Source organism: Lissotriton vulgaris, chromosome 12 (assembly GCF_964263255.1).
Source record: "Lissotriton vulgaris chromosome 12, aLisVul1.2, whole genome shotgun sequence".
NCBI lineage: Eukaryota > Metazoa > Chordata > Amphibia > Caudata > Salamandridae > Lissotriton > Lissotriton vulgaris.
In genome coordinates this window covers 383,675,145-383,691,130 of record NC_141700.1, presented here as the reverse complement: position 1 = coordinate 383,691,130, position 15,986 = coordinate 383,675,145, and the positions used below count along the sequence as shown (strand labels likewise).

At 43.1% G+C, this 15,986-nt stretch overlaps 1 protein-coding gene across 1 annotated transcript in view; it reads left to right on the top strand.

The window, feature by feature from the left end:
• Positions 1–15,986, top strand: part of LOC147674083 (transcription initiation factor TFIID subunit 4B-like) — a 1,347,443-nt gene that overhangs the window by 374,970 nt on the left and 956,487 nt on the right. The window contains exon 9 of the mRNA XM_086945146.1: positions 13,325–13,439. Coding sequence (XP_086801272.1) covers positions 13,325–13,439 — 115 coding nt within the window. The remainder of the gene's footprint in view (positions 1–13,324; positions 13,440–15,986) is intronic.

Sequence of the window (15,986 nt, the reverse complement as noted above, 5' to 3'; positions counted from 1 at the left end):
TCCAGTATGGCTACTCCCTCCAACTTAAAGCAACCCCTCCACACATACCACCCAGGCAGCGTCCAATGTCTGCAGAACTCCTTACTCTGCTCGATCAAGAAGTTCTGTCACTTCTTCAAAAGGACGCAATAGAAATAGTTCCTTTACAACAGCAAGGAACAGGGGTTTACTTGTTATATTTTCTAATACCCAAGAAGGACAGGACACTAAGACCAATTCTCGACCTCAGGGCCCTTAATCATTACATACAATCAGATCATTTTCATATGATCACTTTACAACAAGTGCTCCCACTGCTGCAACAAGGCGATTTTCTTACAACACTAGATATAAAGGACGCCTACTTTCACATTCCTATACATCCTACTCACAGGAAGTATCTAAGGTTTGTACTGGAAGGACAACATTATCAGTTCAAAGTCCTTCCATTCGGAGTGACAACGGCACCAAGAGTATTCACAAAGTGCCTAGCAGTAGTAGCAGCACATCTCAGGAGACAACAAATACATGTCTTCCCTTATCTAGACGATTGGCTCATAAAAGCCAAGTCATTCAATCAGTGTGTCCAACACACATATCAGACAATTCAAACATTGCACGACTTAGGGTTCACAATCAACTACACCAAGTCGCACCTGCAACCCTCTCATATACATCAGTATCTAGGGGCTACAATAAACACGTCTACAGATCTAGCGTATCCCAGTCCAGCAAGGATACAGAGCATTCAAACCATAGTCACAGTCTTCCAACATCAACACTCTCTCCAAGCCAGAGTGTTCTTGAGACTAATAGGCATGATGGCGTCTTGCAATTTTATTGTGCCATATGCAAGACTGCAGATGCGTCCAATACAGGAATGTCTAGTACGAAAGTGGAACCAGGCTCAAAGGCAACTAACAGACCTGGTGTTGGTAGACAGCCGCGCACATCGCTCTCTGCAGTGGTGGAACACCAAAAACGTAACAAAAGGGTGGCCGTTTCTGGAACCTGTTCCACAAATAGTACTCACAGCAGACGCATCTCTCACAGGATGGGGAGCCCATCTCCTACATCATACGACACAAGGACAATGAACCATTCAACAAAGATTGTTCTATATCAACCATCTAGAACTGCTAGCAATATTCTTAGCACTCAAAACATTCCAAGTACAAGTACAAAACAAATCTGTCTTAATCCGGACGGACAACATGACAGCTATGTATTATATACAAAAACAAGGGGGGAAGCACTCTCTACAACTGTCCCAGCTTGCACAGAACATTTGGAGATGGGCCGTTCCACAAAATATATATCTGCTAGCACAACACCTTCCAGGAGTTCACAATCAGATAGCAGATCTGTTGAGTCGGCTGACACAACAAATTCACAAACTACATCCACAAGTTCTTCAAGCATTTTTCCACAAGTGGGGTCATCCAGACATAGATCTGTTCGCCACACAAGGAAGCGCAAAATGCCCAACCTTCGCCGTCAGGTTTCCACACCCGCTGTCCAAGGGCAATGCGATATGGATGAACTGGTCAGTCAGATTTGCGTACGCTTTTCTGCCACTACCACTAATACCATTAGTAGTACGCAAGCTCAGACCATAGTCTCTCAAATTAATCTGGGTAGCCCCAGATGGGCACGGTTGACGTACCCATCCGGGCACACCAACCGTGGTTCACTACACTGCTAGAACTCTGTCTAGTTCCACACCAAAAGTTACGCCTCACACCATCCCTGCTAGCGCAGAACCATGGAGACATCAGACATCCAGACCCAAATCAACTGAATCTGGTGATCTGGCTCCTGAAGTCTTAGAGTTTGGTTATCTTAACCTACCTCCAGACTGTCTGAACATCAATAAAGAGGCCAGGAGCTTGGTATGCTGCTAAATGGAAGAGATTTGCCATTTATTGCAATAATAACCAAATTGATCCACTGGACGCGTCTATCCAGAATATTATTTGCTACCTTTGAAATTTACAAAAATGTAACTTTGCATATTTATCCATACGCCTGCACCTTGCAGCAATTGCAGCGTATTTTCAAAACAGACAACATCTGTCTCTTTTTAGAGTGCCTGCTATTAAAGTATTTATGGAAGGATTAAAAAGATTCATTCCCCCCAGGTTACCACCTTCTCCAGTGTGGAACCTAAACGTCGTTCTTACAAGACTCATGGGACCCCCTTTTGAGCCTTTACACAAATGTGAATTGCAATTCCTCACATGGAAAACAGCTTTCCTTATTGCTATTACCTCTCTTGGAATAGAAAGTGAGATACAAGCTTTCACAATACAAGAACCTTTTTTACAACTACATCGTAACAAAGTGGTTCTAAGAACTAATCCTGAATTCCTTCCAAAAGTCATTATTCCTTTTCATTTAAACCAATCTGTAGAGTTACCTGTGTTTTTCCAAAACCCTGAATCTGTAGCAGAAAGAGCTCTACACAGACTAGATGTTAAAAGAGCTCTTCTCTACTATATAGATAGAACTAAATCTTTTAGAAAAACAAAACAATTGTTTGTGTCCTTCTCTCCACTTCATAAAGGCAACCCCATCTTTAAGGGTGGAATTGCAAGGTGGATTGTAAAATATATAAAAATATGCTATCAAAAAGCAAAACGTACATTAACAGTTCCTCCTAGAGCACACTCCACACGCAAACTAGGAGCCTCTATGGCTCTCTTAGGGAACATCCCCCTAGAGGACATATGCAAGGCAGCAACATGGTCTACAACACACACCTTCACTAAACACTACTGTGTTGATGTGCAAGCCAAGCAGCAAGCTGCAGTAGGCCAAGCTGTCCTTAAAACTCTCTTTCAAACTACTGCAACAGATGCAGGTGTCCACCTCTAGGGGAGGCACTGCTGCACAATCAATGCTAAGTGTAGTATCTGCAGCTCATATGCCTCGAACGGAAAATGCTACTTACTTTATGGTATGGGGTATTCAACCACGAGTGCTCACATTTTAACCCTTCTACAATAGCAGGGGTATTTACAAACTACAAAGTCACTCTTTCTCTGAAAGCTGTTGCCCTTTCATCTGCTGTTGCCCTTTCATCTTTTTTTGATAATTCAGACTTCCTGGCAGCAGTCGCTTGTCTCTGGGAGACCATGACCACTATATTGTTGTGGCAGACATATGAATCAGTCTCTGCCTAACCTGAGGCCAGTGATTTCTTTTTTACAATGATTGTAGATTGTTCACTGTATAGCACATCACATTTAGGCTTGTAGTAGGTTGAAAATTTAAATTTGAAACCAAGAACAATCTGTTTCAACTTATTGTGGTTAGTAAAAGTTCTATGTTTGAGTGTGCCCTGACCTCATAGGAAGGGCCATGTATAGAAAAGTGGGTTCAGCCTCATTTGTAACATTCAATCAATCCAAGTAAAAAAACGAAATTTTGGGAAATTGATCTTAAATAGTTAGCTAGTTAAATATTCATTATTCGGTTAATTTAAATCATACAAGACACAGATAATCTCAATAAAAACATAAATTCATAAAATATCACATGTTGCTTTTAGAAGTCAATAAAAATACACATACACAAATTAAGAGTTTGGAATAAAAGTTAAAAATCCAGTTCTCGGCGGCGCCGAGCGTGATGGCCGCAGCTTAGAGGATCTCCGGGACCGCAGAGAAATCCTCCAGTAATCCACCACATGTCGGCGGGTGGGTTCTGCGCGAGGGCGGTGGTGAGCTTGTCATCGGTGACTTTGTTCCAGCATCGTCGAGGCAGTAGTTGGGTGTGGGGGTGCATGGTGGGCTTCCTGAAGGTGAAGTGGATGCAGTATTGGTCGGTCCAGTGGGGTTCGGTGGTGCGGTTGATGGAGACGTGGGGGCTTGCGGTGAAGATGGGGTCGAGCGTGTGGCCGGCGATCTGGGTGGGTGTTGTCACGAGCTGTCTGAGTCCGAGGTTGTCGAGCAGGGTGGTGGAGTTGGTTTCGTTGTTGATCTGGAGATGAAAGTTCGTCTCCTTGGAGGATGTAATCCGTGGAGGCGATGGCGTGCGTGCTGATGAAGTCGGTGATGGAGTCACTGAACTGTGGTCGGGGTCCGGGGGGGTCTGTAGATGAGGGTTCCTCTGAGGGTGGTGTTGGGATCGGTGTGGATATGGAAGTGCATGATTTCGACGATTCTGAGGGTGTCGTCGGCATTGGTCGATATTTTGAGGGTGTTCCTGTGGACAATGGCGATTACTACTCCTGTTCCGTTGGTGCGGTCCCTGCGTGTGATCTTGTATCCTTCTGGGATGGCGATGGCGATGTCGGGTGTGGAAGCAAGGTTCAGCCAGGTCTCTGTCAGGAAGGCGAAGTCAGGGGAGGTAGAGTCGAGGAGGTCCCAGAGCTCGACGGCGTGTTTGCGGGTGGAGCGGGTGTTGAGGATGCATCTGAGGTAGTTGGGTTCCTTGGTGGGCGGTTTGGCCGGCCGGATGCTGGAGAGGTTGCAGTTCCGGCAGGTGAAGGGTCCTTCGGTGCGCTTTGGGGTTGCCCCGTAGCAGGTATGCTCTAGACCAGGGTTGAGTGCGTGGCGGGTGTTGGTGTCGTAGTGCAGACGGGCGTCGTGGTGTTTCCAGGGGTTCTGGCGCTGGGCGCAGATGGGCTTGCCTTTGGCGCGCCAGCTGCGCGACCGGGTAGCGATCGACATATGTAGGGGAGGGGGGAGGGACTATCGGCTGAGAGGCGGGACGCGGGATGGGAGGGGGGGAAGACACGGCGGGAAAGTAGGCAGGGAGTGCGGGCAGAATCAAAATAAGAAACAAATTAGAAATAGAGCGGACTGAGAGGAGATATGAGAAGGAGAAATAAATTAAATTAAAGTGCAACTGGCGCGGGCGGGCTGAGGGGAGGTTTGAACCCTGAGGCGGAGGGTTGTCTGGCAGAAGGCAAGCAGCTCGCCGCAGCGCTGTGCGGAGAATGACGACCGTGGACCAAGGTCTGTGGTCCCACAAGAAAGGGCAGAAAGGTCACAAAAAGAAATCGGGCGAAACGAGTGGCACAGAGGGCACAAAGGTCACAAAGGGTAGAAAGGTCACAAAAAACGGGGGGAAATGAGTGGCACAGAGGCTGAAAGGTCCCAAGAAAGGGCAGAAAGGTCATAAAAAACGGGAGAAGCGAGTGGCACAGAGGGCACCGAGGTCACAAGAAAGGGTAGAAAGGTCACAGAAATGCTGGGGCAGCTAAGCAACCGACGGCAAAAACGGGCAGATAGACACAGGGGGCAGCGAGGGGAGCAGAAGGGAAACCGGGCAGAGAGACACGGGGGCAACGAGGGAGAGAACGGGCACAGGCGGTGCTGTGCGGAGGGAGAGCGACCTACCTGGAAGGGTCAAGGGTCACTTTAACAGAGATCTTTCAAGAGAAAATGCAGACAGGGGAATGCGGGTATGCGAACTAGAACCTGGGATAGAGGGAGTGAGGTACGTGCTGTGAAGATAAGGAAAAAATGATTAAAATACCTAAGGGTATCCACTTGGAGACTTTAATTGCTTGGTACCTATGGTAGGATAAAAAAACAAACAGGTGAGTGGGTTACTGTGGGGCTCAATGTGCCCAAGTAACTGTTACAAGGTCGACATGTTTCACGCCTGGTGTGTCAACTGTAAGATCAATGACGTTTCTTCAGGACCTGGCGGAAGGTGTGATGGTGCCCGTGTGTGAAAGGGTTCCCAGCAAAGAAGGTAACCCAATGAAAGTGTAAGTACTCTCTTAAGAACCATGTGGCAGCAATTAGTGCTCAAATGGTTGGGGTCTTGACTCGTAGAAATTCCTACATAAGAGTAAAGACCCCAAACGACGGGGGAATATTATCCCTTGGCTGTCAAGGACAGACAACCGCTGATGTAGGGTAGGTGCAACGGACCTATCATCCAACACAACTATACTAGGGTGCGGGACATCAGATGCGGATTTGCAACAAAATTGTCAATATCATTCATATAAATAATACTCTATCATAGAATTAAACTTCAGCAATAGGAAAACAAATAAAGCAGCATTTTGGAACAAATGAAGGACAAAATACATTCTTTTGAGGCCTACTTTAGTAGAAGGAAATATTACACTTGTCAATGCTGCTTCCAGGGCCTACATATAAGAACCACGAAATCATCATTTTAAAAGAATAGACGTCGCATTATTCAATTGTATGAAGAAATAATGAATACATGGAAACAAAATAAGAAAACATTCATTCAAACTGTATTTATAGGCATTTTGTCTAATTGCGATCGTCTAGAGGCCTAAATGATCACTTTTCTAATAGGATTTTCATGTTCTGGAAATACACAAACAAGAGTCATACTACTTTAAACATTTCTCACTATCCTAATTCTATAATACCATTTGTTATTTATTTTTCCACTATATTCTTTTAATACATTTTATAGGTTTCTCTCTCATAACAAAATCATCTCTCGTTTCTGCAGCTTATTTCTATTCTGCATTCATTTCATTGCGTGTTTAAGAAAACTCTGAATGTGTTAGATCTCTTTTGCACATTTGACATTGTGCTTTTTCTGAAAATCTTTGCACGTTTTAGTTCATCACAAGGTTAGTAAATATTAATAAATATTAGTTCACACTGGATGAGCAGACTCGAACTAGCAGGATTATTCTCAAAGAATCATGCTCCATCCTTCCTAAACTTGATAGAACCATGGACATTATAAATAACAGGTGCTAGCATCCCCTACCACTTGGTAACAGGGCCGGACTGGCCGTAGCGGGCACAGGGCAATCCCCCGTTGCGCCGCACGGGTGGGGCGGGGGAGGGGCGGTTTGGGGCCGCTGGGGGCCGTTTTTGTTACAGGGCCATTTTAGCAGCATAGCTGCAAAATCGGCCCTGTAACAAAATCGGCTGAAAACCGGCCCTGGTAACGGGGGTTGAGTGTGTGGCCAAGCTTTTTGCCAGGGCCGGTTTTCGGACGATTTTGTTATGCTGCAGAAACAGACCTGTAACAAAAATGGCCCCCGGCGGCCCCAAACCGTCACCCCACCCGTGCGGCCCACCGGGGGATTGCCCGTTGCCCGCTACGGCCAGTCGAGCCCTGAGTGCAAGAGCACACATGGACCACATTCATTTGGTATACGGCAATCAATAGAATCTGTGAGTCTGAATGGCCCCCTCTCTACTGACACAGCTCTAACATTTTGAAAAGCGAGATTAAACATGAGATGTAGGAGGGTATGAACTAGAAGTTATTTATGTTTGTTTTTCTCCTGATTGTTTGTAATCTTCTTTATTTTTGATTATGATTATTATTAGTCCGTGTGAAAAGCCAATTGTTTTGGTCTAAGTGCATTATGTACTAAGTACCAGATAGCCACGACTGATCTATCTGTGCTAGACTGAAATTTTGCATTGTGGGGAAACTTGAAGCTCTGAAAAACAGTTGGCTACGATTGAATAAGCAAAATCAGTAATACGGCAAACCTCTAAATTTAGAGGCTTATATATTTTAAAGTCAGTATGACAGACATTGTGTGTTAATTGTGTCTATTGTCAGAGAATTTGTATTGTCTAGGAGTGTATATTGTTCACATTTAGGACCCCCAAAACATTTTTATATTTATCTTTGGTATACAGCTTTCTCTTGTTTTGCTTTTCATTGTTCTTTTTTAACACTGCTGAAGTGCTTTTGAAAACCTTAACTTCGTGAGGTCTCTCCTTGAATGAATCCTCCTAGGTTTAAATGGCATCTAGTGGAAGAAAATGTGTTTAGAGTCTGACCTATTAAATACATGGGAATTAAAATAGCCCAACAGCCCGAACCACGGTATCCGTCAGTCCTTGCAAAACCACCGGCCGTAATAGATCGACCAGGCCCTTCAACTATCTCAATACTACGATCTGCAAAAAGCCGATCCCCAGGAAAGGCAATACGCATTGGAACCGAGGAGGTTAAAACGACGGTGCCTGACTGGGGATGGCTGCCAGGGGCCCTGAACAGGGGTAACCAAAATTGAACCAGTACCCAGTCCGGTCTTTCAGTATGTTCATGGAGCATCAGTGGTCTTACCCCGAAACTCCAATCCATCGACGTGATAAAGTTCTTAAAAAACCATGAGATCATACTACTGCAGGAAACATGGTCCATGGTTAGTCTCCCAATAGAAGGATACCTGGAATACAGAGTCCCAGCCCAGAAGTTGCACAAATACGGTCGACCCAGTGGTGGTCTCACCATCTACATCTCAGTTAAGCTAAACGTCAACATCGTATAAACGACACTTAAGGACGACTGGATCCTCGGTGTTGTCTATCCTTATCCCGAACACACCGATACACTGTTCCTGATCAACGTTCACATTTCACCAAGCACCAAGGATAGAAAACCGAAGTTTAATCATCTAATCCAGACTTTGTGTAATCTGGAAAGCAATCACAACAGCCCGGCCTGTCTAGTATCCGGCGACTACAACACAAATCTTTTTCAAGAACTCCCAGAAGACTATGTAGCTCCGTGGCCCGACATCCTTGAACAAACAAACCCCGCTGGCACCAAACATAGCAAAATTGGTGAATACATGGTTCTCCAATTCAGTGCCATAGGCTACACAGTCTTGAACCGTCGCTTCTCTAAGGACATTCCACCGAACTGGACAAGGTCAAACGGGCACATTCACTCCTTCCTAGACTACACAGTTTGTAACAAAGGAATCCTCCCCCTGATCGAGAATTATACCTTCGCCGCTCGAGGCGACAGTGACCATCGTCCCCAAGTGATCACAATGTCATTTAATCCAGCATATCATGCTACAATCAGCCAAACTTCAGGAGGTGACCACTCTGAAAATCTCAAAAGGCTGAAATGGTCAGATCCAATAATACCAGCAATAATGACAAAATGTAGAGACCTGCACAACCGAACTACCACTAACGAATTATCACCAGTTATGGCATGGGCTCACTTTTCCGAGGAACTGCTTAAAAAGTTTCCCCGCACCTCGGGAAACACTATAAAATGCAATCCAGCAATAAAAACAGACGAAACCAAGGAACTAAAATCATAACGTAATAGCTCGTTAAGACAAGTCCGTAGGTACCCTGGGGAAGCCCATAAATTTAATAAGTACAAAGCTGCCCAGAAAGCACTTCGACAGGCAATATTTCACGAAAAAAATAAACGCTCTGAACAGTTCTGGGAAAAATTGATGCACGCAAACAAAAGTCATAACCCAAAAGCTTTCTGGTCAATCCTCAACTCCAAAATACACAAGCAAAGAGGACTAAGCAGCGCCAACATCTCTGAAGACGAATGGGTACTTTATTTAACAGCGCACTTTGAAGAGCAAGAGAAAAAAGCTGGCTCACTCGTCAACTCACCGGCGATGGCTCAACAACCCAATTGCTACCGAGCGCTGGACATCACGGAAGCGGTTCAATCAAACAAACTAGTTGAATGTAACCCAAGAATTCCACAGGCATTCAACACTAAATCCTCGTTTCAGATTTTAGAACCATCGGACAACGCATTTACAAATCTGAGAATTACGAGGGACAAAATAGCCCGAGCTATAACAGAGGGTCGCGCTGACGGAGCCCCAGGGCCGAATGGCCTACCACAGGCGTTGTTTAAGCAAGATACAGAATTCTGGGCCCATCAACTGGCACCCCCTTTTCCCACTGCTGGTCTAATTCCGAACTACCCGAATCATGGCGCGGTGCCATCATACATCTAATTTTCAAGGGAGGTAAGAGAGCAGATCCAAAAAAGTACAGGATGATCACCCTATTGGATGTAGAATTGAAATACTACGCCAAACTGCTCCTTCACGACCTGGCATCCTGGGCAACAAAAAAACACTGAATACCTTTTAACCAGACAGGATTCGTGCAAAAATTAGGCACAATAACCAACTTACTCGCAATATCGATCCTGATGGACAAAACGGCTGCCTCCGAAATGTTCATGCATGCCTGTTTCGTGGACTTTAAGGCCGCCTTCGATTGTGTGCGTCGAAACCTATTATGGCTCAAACTACGGAAATGGGGTATCCCACCAATACTGCTACGAGCCATAATTGCGCTCCACACCAATACCTGGATCCGCATAAAACTTGGGGACGGATCACACACATCAAGGAAAGTACTAACATCACGCGAGTGAAACAAGGCTGCGTGTTAGCGTCTCTTCTTTTCAACCTCTTTATTTCCGATCTGTCAATCACTCAATGAAATTAACTCATCCACCAAAACTCGCTGGGGTAAGAGTTAGTAATCTATTGTACGCAGACGATCTGGTTCTGCTGAGCCACACCAGGGTTGGCTTACAAAGACTCCTTGATCAATTGTCCCTTTATACCATCAGAAACAAAATAGAACTGAATCTAACAAAGACAAGGGCAATCACTTTTGGGTCAAGGAAATACAGAGGCGGCGGTTGGTTAGTTATACAATGGTAAGAGCGTAGAAAAAGCAACCTCCTACAAGTACCTGGGGGTCCACATGGACAGAAGGGGCTCCTTCTCTAAACATAGAGATGAGGTAGAAGCCAAAGCTCTGTCAATCCAGGTTGCATGCAAGACACTCGCCAGACAACTTTCTGGGCCATCCCTGACCCCGCTCATAACCGTCATGAAGGCAAAAATCACTGGCTTTCTCACCTACCGCCAGGAGATCATGCAAGGGAAGGACAACAGTCTTGTGAATAAAATAACAACAAGACATTTAAGAAAGCGTTGAATTTGCTGAAATCCTCATCCCCCGCTCAAATACGCCTTGAGTTCGGCCTTCACGACCACCATGCGGTAGGGGCTGGAGCATTAATTAGGCTGTGCAACAAGCTGCGTAGTTCAAGAAAAGGAAGCCTGGACGCCCTCCTGTGGCAGAAAATCTCTGTCCGTCAGCTTGGTGGAACATACCGGCGCCATTTACATAATTCATTAAAACTTCTGGATTCCGAGGAAATCTGGAATCTGAATCCATCTTAGCAGGCACTCAAAATGTATATCAAGAGGAACGTTCGCCTCTGGTCCTTTCACTCGGACAGAGCTCAACTTGCTAAACGTAAGCACGCTTGGACAATCATTTCATGGTTCAAGCCAGAAGTCATGGCCCTATACCTGTCCTGTACCTACTCCGTGTTATGGAAAAAAAATTCATGGCCCTCAGAATGGGCAAATGGCCACTCTTGTACCACCTGCCGAGTTGGAAACGTGCAAACACCGAGGTAGCGTGCAGGGGGGGTGGTAGTGACAAGGAATCAATTGAGCATGTGGCATGTCACTGTCCAGGACTTCTCGACAACCGGAAGACTTTATTAAAAAGCGAATGGAACAAACTAGGTATACGTACAATGAATCCGGACAACCCAATGCTTAACATTCGGTTTACCAAGTGTATGACAAGAGCAGCAATAAGATTTACAACCGGGAATGCCAACAAGTAAACAATGGTCAACATTAAATGGGATGATCTACCCCTTTGTACCGTGAAATAGCAGCCGATCGAGGCTGTATTCGTTACATAGACAATTTACGGACACTACGTGTCTCAGGACCATTAAGTCATCATACGTAGTGTTTTTACTGTTTTAACAGATTTGTGTTTTTAGCAGTACCTACTATGTATCTTCATAATCCTGGTTTTCGCCCTGTGTTCATTTTTAGTAGACGCTAACTCATACGAGACAACAACGGCTCCCAAGTGTCCTTTTTAATATGACTAATAAGTTGTTCAATCATGTGAATTAATTTTATTTAGTTTTTTGTCCTCTCTTCTCTTATAAATAACCTCAGATGAAGGCTACTTTTAATATTCTGTGATGCCACAAATGGAAGATTGTAAAGTTTTACTTACTGGGTGTTTCGAGTTTGTCTCTTCATGCCGAACTTTTGGTACTAAACTGGTACCATTTTTTAAGCTACTAAGTATATTGTGATGATAGTGCGCTGTAGTGGAGAATTTACATTTAAATAGACATTAATCCCAGAATACTGCATAATTTTTTATATAAATATGGGAAAGTCACAAAGTAGGGATATCTAAAAGTTCTAGGAACCGTTTTTTCTCTCTAGAACGTTAGTCATATGAAGGAAAGGTAATTGAGCTATGTTAGAAAAAAAAACTATCGAAGAAGCTGTGAATGAGGTTGGGGCACAGAGTGTTGAGTGGATAGGATGGTGTGTGATTGAAGCTAAGAGCATGAAGGAATATATGGAATATGAAAAACGTTTAAAAGTAAATAGAAAACACCACAATGAAAACTGTAGAAAAGCTAACATTTTCGAATCATGATTTGCATAGATTCTTTCATATTCAATGGTAGAGGCGCTTATTTGTCCTGAGGAGGCCCGGCATCTTGTCTAGGCCGAAACATATCGCCACTTAAATGACGTCACTCTCCATTTTAAGAAATTAAATTGAGAAACATTCTAAGTGATTGAAGTTTGGGGGCACTGTATTTGTTCTTTTCAATAATCCTTCTACCTTAAGATGCACCTGTGAATTAAACTGTGTTGGGCCATTAAAATATGCATTGGCTGTGAAGGAAGTCGCGAATGTTCTGTAACTTTTTAATGCGTGAATATTTGTATGATTAAAGTAAATTGGCAAAAACGTTTAATTCAAATCATGGCACTGTGATACGCGTCGTTAATTCATTGGTAGGTATACTTGATGTAGCTTAAATGTAGGTATAAACGCTTCATCTTTGATAATTGTTTCCCACTTTCTTAGGTAACGGGGTTTGTTCCTCTCTGGAACCCTCGTATATATCATATTCTGTGCTCGAAATGGTTCTACGGGGTTACTTGGCTTTCCTTCTTGTTAGAGAAAAGTCGGTATACTGGACTTTATGAAATTTTTAAAAGAAGGGAACCAATTCGCAAAACTTTATAGCGTGTTTCGGTGGGTTTGAAAATTCCGCAATAACTGACGAGTAGAAAGTCAAGTGTAAGTCACACCACATTGACAAGATGTGTGTTGGGCATTCATAGCCTTTAAATTAAGTACCCACTCTGTGTCCTTTCTTACAGACCTCGCGTTTGTAGCATGTGACAGGTTTTTTTATTACATCCCTCTAAATGCCATTTTTTCCAACTTTTGTCGTCACTGTGTATCTCATTTACTTTTTGGCAAACTAAAAAATTAACAACTGTGCATTATTAGTGGAAATTGTATTTACATTTTTTTAAAGAATTGTTTAAAGTGTCTCCTTTTTTATCCGAGCGTACCTTAAAAGAAAAATGAAAAAATACCGGCATTTGCCTTCACTCTCAATTTACAGACAGTTACATTTAGTTACTGGACAGAAGGCTGCTTGACACAAATTTTTAAAGACAGTTCATAATAACATTGCTTGTGTTTTTCAGGCACAGTCGGGAAGACTCCAACAATACATGCCAGCAGGAGTCCTGGGGGCTTTGGTGTTCAGGTCCCTGCAAATCAGAAAAACAAGCTGAATGACCCTGGAGGTGGTTCTTTCAGGTATAAAAAAAATCATTGCTAAAAAAAATAAAATGTACAGTAGATACGACACCAGAGGGCAGTGTTTTACAACGTTTCTAACTCTTAATACCTTCTCTGCCTGGTTAATGTGCTAACAGCAAAGAACTTGTTTCAAGGGGCATGCAGAAGCGTTATTTTAGTTTGATACAACGTGCAAGTTTTCGTCATTATTGCCGATTTTCAGTGCTCTGACTCTCGGTACTGAAGTATTTAAGTTCACATTTTTGTCAGAGCTTCATGCTGTATATATACTTTGTTAGTGCGGTTGTGCTGCGGGCATCGCCCCTGCAAGGCAAGAGGAATCTGTTCTTTGTAACAGTGGAGAAAACAAGTTTTCTTCAATCTTTTGTTGCTGTGATCGTCTGCTTAGTCTGCCTTGGAGCGGGTTTTGAATTCCAACAGTGGTTGTAACTGCATAGAATAAGCACTTTAAACAATAGTCTACAGCGGTTCTTATATACTGTTGTCTTCCGTGGGCCCCAATGAATTCTTACTCTTGGCCGGGGGCCTCGACCTAAGAGGTTTCACTGATATGAACGTCAGAAGAATAGAAAAAACACAGACGCAAGGCTGCATCATACAAATACACACATTATGAAATCTTATATAATTCACAAACCAAAACATGCAGAACTCGGAATTTGAATCTGAAGGTTGGAATGCCTAAAAAGCGTAGTTTCTAAAAGACCAAACAATCTGCTGTTCCTTAGCATATAATTTAGCCTTTTGTGCTCCAATGCATCCTCTCTTTTTGTAGTCATCTGATAGTGCTTCCCCTGAGGTCACCAGGCGGCCATAGTAGATTGCTTGTGCTGCTGTACTTGCGCTGCTCCCACAATCAAGATACGGATACCAACTTCATTTTTGGCATCCATTTCATATTCCTTAGCGTTTGTAGAGCGTGTTAGCATTTTCAAAGTTCCCTTTTTTAATTTATGTATGCTACATTATTCTGCTGTTATTTCATTTTTTAAAGAGCTGCGGACTTTCAAAAGTAAGCTTTTAAACCCCCCCCCCCCCCCCCCCCCCCCCCCCCCCCCCACCCCTGGGCCTGCGAGTCACAGGCTAAGAATAACTGGTCTATCAGGCTGTTACACCGAATGCTTTTAATCACGTTGTGTTTTTTATATCTCGGACGACTGTTGCTGTTATGTCAATTCTTTATTTTAGCTAATATTACGATACACATGATTTAGGTGGGCATCACAAAACTAGAAAACGTTTAAGAAACTATTGAGCAAATGTGTTTGCTGAAACATATGGGATTCAAGGGCATTTGTTTGTGCTGAAGATGACTGGATGTCATTTTGGGACGTTGCCATGAGTCAGACTTCTATAACAAATATTAACTAGCATGACGACTTAGGGTCAGCAAACTTCCAACAGGCACAACACTGTATAATGTGGAAGTAAAGCATAGTAAGACACGCCGTTATTTAAAAGCAAGGAAAGAAAATGGATACCGTAAGCCGATAAATACTTGGAATGAATGAATCGAATGATTGAAATGTAAAGAAATGCAGAATGAAAATATTCATCAATCTCAAGCATGTCGAATTTAAAATATTAAAATGTGTGTTGCACTCGATTATTGGGTCTTTCCAAATAAAATAGCAAAATCTGTTATAGTTATTTATATTACTTGGGGAAATACGGAAGAAACCAGGCAGGGAAAGCAAAGAGAGGGTATTGAGTCAACAAGGGAAGGCACCTGGACGATTCAGTGAAAATCAAAGCATGAGCGATCCTCGGTGTGTGTATGCAAGCCCAGAGTTGGTTTTATTGCTCTTTTCTGTCTTTCAAATGTGGTAGCCTTTGTACAGTTCATAAACACGGTCATCATATTTCTGTTGTCTCTGGCAATATCACTCATTGTGGCTAACAGAAAAGAAGTGAGAATGTGGTGCTAAAAAGTGAGGCAGTACGTTATAAATGAATGATATCGTAATATATTTAACTATATTCTAAATGACAGTATATTTCGCGCCTGGAATAGATTACCCGCTATATCTAAGCCTTGGAATGATCATTCCCCTCACTGTGGTGACTACTCCTGGAGTATTTAACAGATGTCTAGAGCGACTGCTTATCAAAGGATGTTTACAGATGGCTACTGCCTATTGAATGCTAATACGAGCACTACCGATCCTACCGAATTTAGGTTGTTACATATGTCTAAATGTATTGATAGAATTGCTTTCACCTTAAAATTAAATACAAATGTATCCAAATATTTTATAATCACTTCAACATTTACTTATAAGTGTAAAAAAAAAAAAATAACTTATTGTAAAAAAAAAAAAAAAAAACAGATAACTAAAGATAGTGCTTGTGCTTCATCGACTTTCTCCATGCTGTGGACACTTTAATGGTGAGCGGCTGGACAGTCGGCACACGTTTTGCACAATGGTGGTGCAAAGGGGATTTTTCGAGCCTGTGAATCCTATTTTATTATACAATATGTTAAATCAAATGTCACCATTTAGTCATTTAGTCAGTGTGATCAAGGAGAGTAGCATACAAGTA